Source organism: Neodiprion lecontei, chromosome 5, assembly GCF_021901455.1.
Source record: "Neodiprion lecontei isolate iyNeoLeco1 chromosome 5, iyNeoLeco1.1, whole genome shotgun sequence".
Classification (NCBI taxonomy): Eukaryota; Metazoa; Arthropoda; class Insecta; order Hymenoptera; family Diprionidae; genus Neodiprion; species Neodiprion lecontei.
Window position 1 is genome coordinate 19,716,184 of NC_060264.1, and position 12,472 is coordinate 19,728,655.

The window sequence follows — 12,472 nt, forward strand, 5'->3', positions numbered from 1 at the left end:
AATTGTGTAGGAAATCCAGCTCCAATTAATACCAAAATGACTGATATATTCAATTATTTATTTATCTGCTCTTCGTTGAAGTACAGAACTTTCTACGACTATCCTAACAATTTTGCACAGTTAGCACGATACTCTGATTCTATTTTACAAGGTTGATATTCGTAACATTAACTTAGACAATCAGTACTTAAAACCCTTAAAATGGGTAAAAACTCATAAAACAGTAAACGATAGTACAATAGAAGCAAAGTCACTCCATTTTGTGAGTGTAACTAATTTTATAAACTAATCTTAAAGTTGAGCAATAGTTATTTTCTTCGCCATATACACAGGTTCACCCTAAACAATTTATCTTCATGAATATAAGAAAATCGAAGCTATAATAACGTTAATATACCGAAACATCGAATGAAAAATCACTATTTTGCAACTTAAGAATATCTTGAAAAGAAGGAAGTTACAAAATATGAGTAACTTGTGGTTGATTAAAGTTGACTGAATTCCAGGCAATCCTAAAGTTGCGAAATAACGCGTTTTCCGAAAAATACGTTAAACTGTTGCATCAATGTTACGAAATTCATAGTTACGAGTTTTTAAATTCTAAGAAAAGCCTTGCTTTTGGCGGTGTTTTTTACACCGACATACTTACTGGGTAGGTCAGGCGGCTGAGGAGGTGTGTGTGTCTGTTGTGCGGGAACCAAACCCAAGGAGCTCGAGGCTACGACGTTGCTCCCTGATGCCCCACCACTTCCTACAGAGGAGCTGGACGTTGGCCCAGGTGGCGGAGCTGCAAGTAACATTCGATCAGTGAAAAATGCAAGCTTTACACATTTTAGGGGGAAATGCTCTGCAAAATAAATCTATTGCAGAATAACAATTGTTTTAAACAGAATAACGAACAGATTTGAAGAATAAGATCGTACAAGTGTTGTGAAAAACCTTCTTCTGGCTAACAAATCCAAAGTGTCGATCAAAAAATAAATTCCAAGAAGTGAGATAGTTCTGGATTTTACTTTGCTGATGTGTTACTTAAACGACCACGGATTGTCCAAGTTTGAAAACGAATGACACAGCTGAGAATATCTTTATCAAGTCATCTATTACAACGAAGTGCAGCGAGTATTTTGGAAAATTATATTTTATAACAACTCACGATGAAAATAATCTAGGAAACGAAGGGAAAAAACTTTCTTGAATATTGCCCAATCATTTACAACATTGATAAAAATTAAAAACAAGACGGAAGAAAGAGCAAAATTGCAAAGAGAATGTCAGAAAGCCTAAAATTTTACTCTCAATTTGGTCAAAGAATAATTGAAGAATAGAAGAAGCAGAAAAAGAATATTGAGAGAAATATATGTTGCCGCAATATATTTTATAATTGTTGTTTAATAAAAAGGAAAAAGTAAATTGAAAATATCCTTAAATTAAATTCATGAATTCAGGGCTTGCAGCGACTAAAGTTCCGAAATATAGTTGTATTAGTGCTATCAACCATAAAAAATACTTGCTAAAATAGTGGCATTTTGAACCAATCTTGAGCTCATTTCTTAACGATTAACAAATATTGGGGTGACAAAAATATATTATAGGACAGTTCCATCACATATCCTCCGGTAAAATCAGGACAAAAAATTCAAACAACTTGTAAAAAATCGATATGATACTTTGGCAAAGTTGAAGGACTCCATATTGTCATTTTACTCTAAAAAACTTGGTGTAAAAATGTGACTATTTTTACCTTCATTCAGCAAATTTGGAGTTAAGAAAGATCGATCCCAAATTGCCGGAGTTACTCAGTGTAATATAGAACACTGCGAAAAAATTCAACCACGATTTTCGGAAATTGCATCATTTTTTCGCAAATGCGCCTCTAAAAGTACCAACTTTTCACACAAGTTTCGTTAGCGAGCAAATTCTTTGAAAAGAGATATGAATTTTTCAATATTACGAATTTTCGATGTGTTCGGGTAGCTTATATTTTCTACAATATGCAAATTATTTTCTCTATGTCGCTACATTGCTTCTTTCTGCGCAATACATGTATAAAAGCAACTAAGTAATTATGGAAAGTATGAAAAATACATTGGAAGACTATATCGTCATTAAAATAATTGAATATTATAACAATAAACATGAATACCCCATACACAATTATTCAAGAGTTTAGACATACTTCTGTTTGAATCATCGCGCACATTGACAATTCATTCAAATCGTTCTTCCTTGTTGCAGTGAAAATGCGGTTCATTTCTACTTCCTTTTGCCAGACGTGAGTCTTTTGTATTCCTTTCATAGTGTTAATATTTCTTCATTCTGTTATCTTACTCTCGCAAATTTTTTTAGAGAACAATGATAGAATATGGGTCTCCTCGAATTTGCCAAAGAATCGTACATGTTTTTTACAAGTCTTCTCAATTTTTCGTCTTGACCTATTCTGGGTTATTTTAAATGGAACCAGCCACGTACAAAGGCATCCTGGCATTTAGAGGGGCACGTTGACGCAGAGAGCAAAGTTTGTACTTTCTTCTTATCAAAGACATGTAAATAGAGGCAAATAATAATAGGTGTGAAAAATAGTGGAAAAATAGAGTGATTAGTTGCACACTGGAAACTCTGTGAACTTCTCAACTCTGCGTACGTGTAAGACATAAATGAGCAACAACCTATAGTCTCTGATAAAAATATGTCGATACTAATATTGTGTGTACGAGATAAATTAGTTATTAGAATCATAATTAATTAGAATTTAAAGTATGTAAATACATGAATAGCTATAAATTAACACAGAGTGAAATTCTAGGACTAAATTTTGTAAAAATTGATATTGGAGTCTGTGTTGCTATTTCTTGGGAATCTACTTTGGTGATACAATAAAACTGTATTCAATTTTCTTATTCTCATTGATTGTTGAACCAAAAAGAAGAATTAGTCATAACGCTTAAAGCTTAGAGTCGAACTTTGAGAAGAATGAGATAGAGAGTTCAAAGAACTAAAAAAAATGATTTGATCTTGTTTTCAAATAACTAAATCAAATGTCCATTGCTGAAATGTGATTTTCCGATAATCTTTCTGCTTCAAACTAAATTTGTGTTATTAGAACCAATTGATTATTTCACGCCAATTGTTAGTTAAATAAATCTCGAAAAGATTCGATGCGATTGTCGAACAGCTCAAATTTTTTTTAAACAGCTTGACTACATGTTATTAAAATAGCAACAGATGTTGCAACCGCGAACAGAATGACATTTGGTTACAACCTAGCAATTATTATTCTATACCACCATATTCGAAGGAATAGAAAATCTGAGAATGATTAAACCAAAATAGCCCTTTAGTTATTTCGTATCGATCAGTAAGTAAACGTACAATATGAACAGAATTCCAATTACATGACAATGAGGTATGCATTGGTGAGCAACACCATTTGTCTTTTTGTCAAAAGCATTTGAATACAAGTTCTCCGAAATCATCTCTGATAATATTGATTATGTACAATGCTTTTGATCGTGAGGTTATCGGATTTCATGTTTCTGAGTTATTTGCATGCCCTTTCCCACAGCTATTATTGGATCGAGGTGGACTCATAGATATAATGAATTGGTTTCGCTGTTTTTGATAGTCCGTCAGTCAATGCGGTAACCACACAATTGATTCATTCAAATTTATACTGCTTGAACTTCATTGATACACCAAAGCAGCTGGACAATAAAATTGCTAGAATTTCCATAGAGGAAATTATTGATTTATTGTATTTCATTAGGCGTGGAAGGAGATGAAAGGAAGGAAAACGAAACAATTGAGCCCCGCCATTTGTGTTCAAGATTTGTGTATGTGTGTGTGTCTGTATTTGTTATTAACTTGTGTCTATCACATATAATATTTATGTAACTCAGCAGCTTTTATAAGGTAGTAATAATAACTGCACGGATAATCAACATGGTTATCAGGTCTTTTATTACTGAAAAGTATTGTAGTACAGGGTTAAAACGTACAAGTTTGAAGTTAGCAAGGTTAACGTAACGAATCAAAACGAAAAAGCTCTATCCTGGAGTTTCAGAATATAACTTCACAGCAGTTGAATTTTCAAAACATCAGTTTCATCGCAGTTTTTATGAAATTGCACAAGTATATTCATAGAATTTATACCATTCCTTTTATTTCTGCATCAAATAGAAATGTATGATACGTCGTCTTTTATATCTGGAGATATATATGTCACGTCAAAATCGACCAGAGCACCCCTTAAATTTTCGTCCAGTCGCTTGGAAAATAAAGCGGAACCGTTCCACGCTGACCGAAAAGATTTGCAGATTAAGCATAACTGTTCTATAAGTGTTTCCCTTGGTTTGACCGTGACGCAGCTAGGCAAACGTTAAACAAGCGACGATCGAACGAAGAAACAAGCAGCTAGGTAGCCTATGGAGAGGTATTCGCCCGCGTGTCGAAACATAGAAGAGTTAGAACCTCGGGTTCATTCGAGGTCACGCGAAACGACGTGTAATATGCGACAGGGAATTATCGATGCCGAGTGTCTGAAAACCGTCGAAATGAAATGAAGCCGTAAATCATTCTCAGCTACGTCGAGCCGAGGAAACGCCAGGAGCTGTGAACAAAGAGGCTCGAGGTGAATCGACTAGTTACGAAGAACCGTACATATTCTCCAATCACTTGATGAGTCGTCGTCCAGTTTCACGGACGCCGTTCGCTCTCTAGGAAGTTTGGATACTCAGTGATATTAATCCTGGCGATTTTTTCCGCTATCTCTCTCTCTCTCTCCCTATTTTAATTATCCTTGATATTGTACGTACGCGCCTATTCAGTTTTTAATAAGCTGTGACCTATTTTCGTTAGTTGGAAGACGTGGGCAGGGGGAGGGGGGGGCGAGTACGTGCGTACGAACGACGAACGGACGGACGAGCGTGCGTGCATGCGTGCGTGCCTGCCTCTAACGCTGCGTGCCCTGTAAGCGTGTGTAACAATCGAATAGCGTTGTTTCTTTTTGTTATTGTTTCTGTTCTGCCTTAGTTTTACTCTCTGTTGATTCTATTGTTTCTCATTTTCAGTTTCTCTGTTTCTTTTTTGCTCCCTTTCATAGTCTTCCGTTTTCGTCTTGCTCTCTTTTCACTAACGTTAAATGTAAATATACTCACGCTGGCCTACAGGATACATTTTTGGACGATGATATTCGGGTACGCGAAATGACGATTATCACTAATAAATTAAGTATAAAAAAAAGTTGTTTTTTGGTTTTTCACAACACAAAACCCACTTGGCCACACGACACTACTTCCCCCAGCCCAACACCACACTGCTCGGAGGCCAGGCGAGCCAGATAGTCCCTACCTTACTTTAGCAATGGCTGACACCAGCCAGCACCTTATTGGTCACTATTATATCAATTGTCTAGTGCCACCAGGCTGTAAACCTGACAGATATAAAATACGAATATTGCTGCAACCTCTTGCCGCTTAATATGCACCAAGGTATATACATGAAAAGTTATTTCAACTAATGCAAAATTGATTATTGTAATTCACATTTCAACAGTATGTTAACTTCTCAGTCAATGAATAACTAAACGAACTTTTGGTCAGTCATTTCAACGATTATTATGTACAGTTTCTGTCAAGATGTATTAAATAAGCGTTTTTTTTTCTTTTTTTTTCAATTTTTGTACGTAAAGTAATGGTAAAACAGAATTTGAACTGAAAGAACAATAAGGAAACAAACAATGAACATAGAGCTTGAATGCTACAGTAATGATTTTAATAAGAAAAAGTAAACTATCGGTAACTGTGTATATGAACACAAATTGGGTTCGGCTTATCATGGAAAGTGGTTATTTTTCGCACTTGACATTGGCAGCTCTGATTATGGTGGTTGCGTGGAAAATACTGTTGGAATAACTGAACATAGGGCGCTTTCCTTTTACGTCAATTTTCTGACTCAACACGACACAAAGTGATTTCATTGGCCTATTTCGTTGGATCTGACCAATTAAATCACTTGGTGTCGATTTGTGTCAAAAAATTGATGTAAAAGTAAAGCGCACCAAAGTGGTGAGGGTAGCGTAGAGAGAGATAGCTCAAAGGTCTAGTGACCACCTGTTTTTTTCTATTAGCTACTGCGCATGGTTGCACTGTCGAATCAAAAATGTTATCCGCCGTGGTATTCGCTGAACGACAAGGCGATCGAGTCGTGTTACTTTTTTGATGGCTGTACATGGAGCGAGCGAGAGAGGTCACCTTTCTTGCTTCACTCTCGGTGCGCCGAAGGCTTTTACTTCAGCTAGGATACCGATGCGCATTCCAGTTATATATATTTCAGTGGTTGCAAAGAGAATTCCAGTGTTACCAACGTAATACAATTGATAAGAACGTAATACTAGATGGCAGCAGCTGTTGGTTAGAGCTGTGAAAAATTCGCCGTTGACAAGAAGCTACGGTAGGGGTGGGCAACTTCTCGCCGTTCCCGCTGCGCCAAATTTGAGTGGTCCATTAAGCTTTTTACCCGAGTCAAGAGAAGATCGTCTGTTTTTTTTGTTTGATTGCCAGTGAAAAAGTACGGTTTATTGTTCGACAAAGTTTGAAATTCGTTACTACAAGAATTATTCGACGCAGGACTTTATATTTTTCTATTTGCGTCGAGTACTCGAGGATTCTGTTGTTCCTTAGGACTGGACCGATCACGATCTAGGCTACGGTTACCAAGGGAATAAGAATTGTTGGTAATGTCAGTAATCTGAATTACAGCTGTAAAGCAAATTTTAAGCAATATGTCAAATCATTTATTCTACTTGAACTTCTAAACCAAGAACGAAAACAGGATTTTAACCGTAATTTTTCTTTCGAAAAAAGTGGCTTTAAAATTGTCAAGAAAATCTTACAATTTGGACTAGGATTGAGGGATTCATTGGAAAATTATAATTTTTGCCATGCAACACGTGGTTGAGTTCAATCTATGACACATTGCACGTACGAACGGATGAATTTGAAAGTTTGAAAATGAAACAAGATTTCTTGAATAAAGTTCTAAAACCTGGCGAATTGTCAGGAGTATCAAACAGTGTGAAAAATATACATGTAGGCCATTTTATACATTTCGTACATACTAAATGTAATAAATGTAAAAAGTAAAAGACATTTTGTTCGAATATGTTTGCAGAACTGTTTTTCCTACATTCCTGACCGTAACGAATTAAAATTTACCGCGAATTCTTATAGACGGTGCCACGAACATGGTCGCTTTGCAGTCGATACTCGAAAGATTGAAGTAGTCGTATATAGTACGATAAGGTACGAGTCGGAAAGTCGTCTGCGAGTAGGGGTTCGAGACTGTTGTTTTTCGTTTGGTTAACGAATATAAGGACGACTCATAATCAAGCAACATGTCGATCCCGCTGAGCGGTACGGTGAAGCGATCGGCCGGTGTCTACAGTGCGTTGAGCAAACAGTTGAGGGGGGTAAATTTGAAGCCTGTAAAGAAGATCTCCATCTCGTTTGACCCTTTCGGCAACAAAACCGGACCGACGAGGTTAGTTGCCGACGATATTTAAGATCTGGATGGCATAGCCTGACGCGCATGTGTAATGTGCTTGGCACGTGACCAGCGACGTGACGTCAGTACGTGACGTTTAATTGCGCCGCCATCTTGAAACGCATGCGCATTGACATCATCACTGTAGCAGACGACGGTATACCGATTTACGTTATACGAAACAATTCTAAACCCGACATAGATGCGCTGCGTATAAAAAAAAAGAAAAGAGGGGGAAGGCGGCGTTATTTTAACACCGGTATTGCAATATAGGCAGTGATCGAAGTGTTTTAGTATTTTCTCTAATCCGATGAACGGTAGTACGTAGACGTCCGGAGTTGATTGGTGTAACTCGACTAGTTTCAATTTCTGAAAATTAACCACGGAAATCGAAATTTCACGAAATATACCTTCAGGTATTACGATTTCCGACTAATTTTCACCGCACGTATCTAACACCTATTTTCACTCACTGAAAACGAATCTTATTTATTTTTTTCATCCCGTTTCTTACACCGCCCCATCAATTTCTAGTGCAGACAATTAAATCCGGACTTGGTTGTAAACTATTTTCAAATTTCGAGTCCTTTGTTTTGGAACAAAATATTGCAGTGACGTCACTGTGTTCATACTTGAAAATCGAACGTCCGTATCGTTTCAATATTTCGGTGTTCACATAGGAATTGAAGTATTACAAGTAAAGTTGTAGAACATATAATCAGTAGCTATCAATTTTGATACTGAATGAACATGTTTCTTTTTAGAGATTACTCAATTATGAGAGTATAATTTGTGCTGAGCATGATGGGGTTTAGAAACTGTAGTTCTGGGCAGAGTTTCGATCGAGGTGTTTGGAAATTTTTCGTTGCTGCATCAATTGTGATAAACACTAGAAATCGAACAGAAAATTTTTTTCGATTCAAAAATACAATAAAAACGAACAAATGGTTCCTCAGTTCTACAGAAATATTGTTATACTTCTCTTCGAGTCTTCCACATTATTTTAATCCATGTTAACTTATATCGTTTTGTCAATTTTCTTTATTTTTCTTTATGTACTTTTAGTTTCTGTTCAAATCATATATATAAATACTTTACTCTTGTTTATACTTTATTACATATGCACCTTTATGTTCTGTATTTAAATATCGATTAAATGTTTATCTACACCTCTGTATTATAAAGAAACATGTGAATTAACAAAGAAATAAATTATTTTAGAAAGCTTAATTACCGCTTGATATTTTTTCATTAGCAAAACACATCTAGCATTTCTGATAACTCAATCGTTACTAAATTTTTGGTAAGTACATTACTTGAATAAAAAACCAATTCCAAGGATTAGAATTGGTCAAAAGAAAATAAAAACTTTGTGATGATGATCATGATGAAAATTGTTTAGCATCAGATACGACAATTTTTTGCATCAAAATATTCTTAGCCCCGTGAAAGGTGATCAGAGTTTCAGATTTGCAGAAAAAAAATTAGATTTTCTTTGAAGAGTAAAAGAGAAAAGTAAATAATTTTTCAACTCACCGCTGCATTGACCACATCCGTAAGCCTTTCCTAGCATCGAGACTGCGGTTGTAATCCGTAGGGTGCTTAAGTCCGGCACCTGTATCGGTAGCTGCTGTTCCATTTGTGTCATTTTGTCTGTAACAAAATTTGAGAAAATGAGCATTTTATATTATTTTTATTTACATACAACAATCACGCATACATACAAATCGCTTTTCTATACATCCTTCAATCTTTTCTTCGAAATGTTTATCGGAGATGAAATGCAAATTGTAAAGTTTATACCTCTTTTTTGTTTCATATAGATCGTTAATGTATTACCTGACTGGGCCAAAAATCGCAAACACTAATCCAAACTGTCGTGTGAAAGCTCAAGTACTATGCGATCGCTCTGAACCGTCTGTCACCTTCAATCTGAGTGAGTAGCGTGTCTTGTTTATTAATTTTTTTTCCAGAAAAGATAGAGAAGATGAAATTATGATTCTGAAATTTGCCCGATCCTCAAACTATCACCTTCGATGATTATCAATTTTTCATTCTTGGTTACAGACAGCGGAGAGAACATCATTTTCAAAACTTCGAATCTGACGGTTTTGGAGCTTCTGCAGCTGTTCAACAAATACATAAGCAGTCAGGCGCCAGTCGAAGAACCGGTTGTTGAATTGAAAACTAAATCAGAAAAGAAGCGGCGATAGATAGACCTATCATTATAATAATTGCCGTCTGTATCTGATCCGATTCTTTCTCTTCTTGTTCATACATAGAACGTAATTATTATACGTAAATAGAAAATTAGAAAATATTATAATATTACAAAGTAAACGTGTGGACAAGAAAAAACAAACAAACTAAAAACAGAACAGAAAATATTCATTTGTAAGTAAAAAAAAATCCCTATTTCGTTTTCCACACGATCCGATATTTTTCTTCTTCTTCATCTACTTGTTTCTTCAAGTTTTGCAAATTTACGCTGTCAAATCCAGGAGTGGTGTAAATTACAGTTTGAATCGTTTCGAGTGTTCTCGAATTTTCAATTTTCAATTTTTGTACCACCCAAAGTGAAACAAACGCTGGTCAAAATGGCCGGACGTTCAGGGAGTAACAACAAAGACTACAACATGAAACTTATCGACACGTTGTACAATCAGGTGCCTGCATTTACAGATGTTTTTGACGAGGAAACTTGGTACATATTTGTCGCATGTTTTGTTACCGGTACCTTGGTACTCGCCTTTATTTTGTCCAGATTCATTACTCTGAAACCGGTCGAATAAGTTTGCCTTCATCGTAACTGGCTTTTCACTAATTTTTAATGCTTAAGAAGTGACTTGATTGATGAAAATAATACTATACACCAAAATTTTTATTCGTGTCGTCAGGCTGGTAATTGAAAAAATTATACTTCAATTCCCGAAATTTCACAGATTTTCCAGAACTTTCAATCAATTTTTATCCACCTAATATTCCATCCTATAAAAACATCCATGGCGATGTTTGTGGGAAATTACAAAAATTTTAATCGTCTTCCTCCAGTTTACGAAATGATTAAGTTCTAATTTCTTCATGTCTCAAAAAATGTTGCATCCTCTACAAGTTTTCCGACAATTTAATTACTATTGTTCATTATTGTCATTCTGACTCACAATCAGTTGTTTTTCGATATTTTTCGATTTTATTTTTTGCTTTACGATGAAATGAAATAACACTGAATTCCACAAATTGATGCTATGAAAAAGTTTTGCCACGTAATTGTTTATCTATGAGAAATGATTTCGAATAAAATAAAAGGTATTGAAAACTTGTACTTATTTTCGAAAAAGTAGGGCTTTGCAGTCTCATAAAAAATAAAACAATCGAAGTCACTTTGATTAACTTTAGTGAAAAGAGTGTCATTTCGATATGCATATATTTATATTATTTATACCTCTTGTGATTGGTAACTCTGTTTATATTTGAGTTACACCGTGATTCTCAAACATTATTCTAGTCCTAAATTTAAAAACTAAAATAACACACTACATGATTTATTGGTCCGTACTAAGGTACCGGCGTGAATTGACAGATCATATATTCAATTTCGCCTTTACAATGCGGCAGAAATTTTTCACCTTCAAACACAAGAATTTCTACTCGCTAACCGACAAATTTCATCCCTTTTCGTCGTTTTAAATGAGTAAGTGATTTAATGACAAACGCATTTCTCTGCAGTAACAACAATATATCAATTTTTCAATTTTCTCGTCCCGATTACCTCTTCATCATTGTGAAAAATTAATCGACATAAAATACCCTTATATTGTGTGGACTCTGTTGTTTTTATTGAATAAATGTTAACTACTATCAATGGATTCGAACAGGTTCATTTATTTCGGTAAATATATAATCGTCATATCTTCCCCTTATCCTCTCCATAATATATCGAGTGCTGTATTTGAATTTAGAATTTTTTATAACCATGTTCACTGATTTTAGAAATTTAAAAAAAATACCACATTATCCAGGTTCCAGAAATTTAGAAAGTAGAAGTGTTTTCGAATCGAATTCGCCCAAGCTTTGCCAAGATGTATTTTATCGTTTTATCCATGGTATTGATTAGAAAAATTTGGAAATCAGGGAACTTGATCGGGGAATTTCTCACGTCTCAAAGAAAATGTTAAGCATTTTGTCGCTCGTGCATGAATTCAGAAAAATATTTCCGACAATCCATAGCACAAAACGCTGACAAACATTTAAAAGCTGTAAAAAAAAAGTTGCAAATGATGATTTTTTCAACATCGAACAAATGTTATACAAAAATATTGCAGTCAGGTTTTTCATACTATTTTCCTACCATCAAAATTGTTGCGTAGAACATTTTTAGACGACATATTTTTTTAAATCAAAATCGCCGGTAAGGAATTTTCAACACTATAAAATGTCTGCAGTGAAGGAATTTTGCTAGCCTTGAAACAGACCGAAATTGCTAAAATTGCGCATTTCACTCACGGTAATATTTGCAGTGGACAGAACCATGATCACTGTGTGACGTATATAAGACTGGTATAACTGGTAAGTCTTCGCAGAGAAATGATTTGAAGTAGCTCAATTTTCGTTTGGAACAAACAGCGACTGATAAAACTAACCGCATTTTCGTGACGGTAAAAAATATCACGACTGTCGTTATCTTTTGGTAAGTGCTATTTTTCACATTACGAATGCAGTGTACTATAAACTCTAAAACTTGAAATAAAACACTAAACAGCAACTCAGCTACATTTTATCGTGAGCACTGCACATATTATAACAGAAGTTCCAAAGAGGTGATGATAGAAGTTTTATTTATGAAAAGAAGAAAACAATAAATAAATTAAAAATTCCGCAGTCCGTTATCGTACGTCAGAATATGCCGTATAATCTGTGTGGTGAACCACGGCAG

At 35.2% G+C, this 12,472-nt stretch overlaps 3 protein-coding genes across 10 annotated transcripts in view; 2 read left to right on the top strand and 1 right to left on the bottom strand.

Moving 5' to 3' along the window:
- The window catches only part of LOC107227042 (protein argonaute-2), a 47,109-nt gene that overhangs the window by 23,166 nt on the left and 11,471 nt on the right, over positions 1-12,472 (bottom strand). For 7 of the 8 annotated variants that reach the window (XM_046740219.1, XM_046740218.1, XM_046740216.1 and 4 more), the window contains 2 exons: positions 9,076-9,192; positions 650-787 (listed from right to left, as the gene is read on the bottom strand). In XM_046740219.1, coding sequence (XP_046596175.1) covers positions 650-787; positions 9,076-9,187 — 250 coding nt within the window. In that variant the 5' untranslated portion in view covers positions 9,188-9,192. Of the gene's footprint in view, positions 1-649; positions 788-5,153; positions 5,501-9,075; positions 9,193-12,472 lie in introns of those variants that run through there. The other variant, XM_046740221.1, reaches the window with a different exon arrangement.
- Positions 7,283-10,159, top strand: LOC107227043 (39S ribosomal protein L53, mitochondrial). The gene is made up of 3 exons (XM_015668071.2): positions 7,283-7,536; positions 9,363-9,475; positions 9,607-10,159. The coding sequence occupies exons 1-3, from the start codon at positions 7,391-7,393 to the stop codon at positions 9,750-9,752; spliced, it is 405 nt and encodes a 134-aa protein (XP_015523557.2). The 5' UTR covers positions 7,283-7,390; the 3' UTR covers positions 9,753-10,159.
- On the top strand, positions 10,137-11,405 carry LOC107227044. The gene has a single exon (XM_046740238.1). It carries the CDS (start codon positions 10,137-10,139, stop codon positions 10,329-10,331), a length of 195 nt encoding a protein of 64 aa, XP_046596194.1. The 3' UTR covers positions 10,332-11,405.

Bases quoted from the DNA above. Each gene is read 5' to 3' on its own strand.
- LOC107227044 (XM_046740238.1), top strand. From the start codon at position 10,137: ATGGCCGGACGTTCAGGGAGTAACAACAAAGACTACAACATGAAACTT.
- LOC107227043 (XM_015668071.2), top strand. From the start codon at position 7,391: ATGTCGATCCCGCTGAGCGGTACGGTGAAGCGATCGGCCGGTGTCTAC. The intron at 7,537-9,362 runs GTTAGTTGCCGA...TGTTTCATATAG, and splicing joins AACAAAACCGGACCGACGAG to ATCGTTAATGTATTACCTGA. The intron at 9,476-9,606 runs GTGAGTAGCGTG...TCTTGGTTACAG, and splicing joins GTCTGTCACCTTCAATCTGA to ACAGCGGAGAGAACATCATT.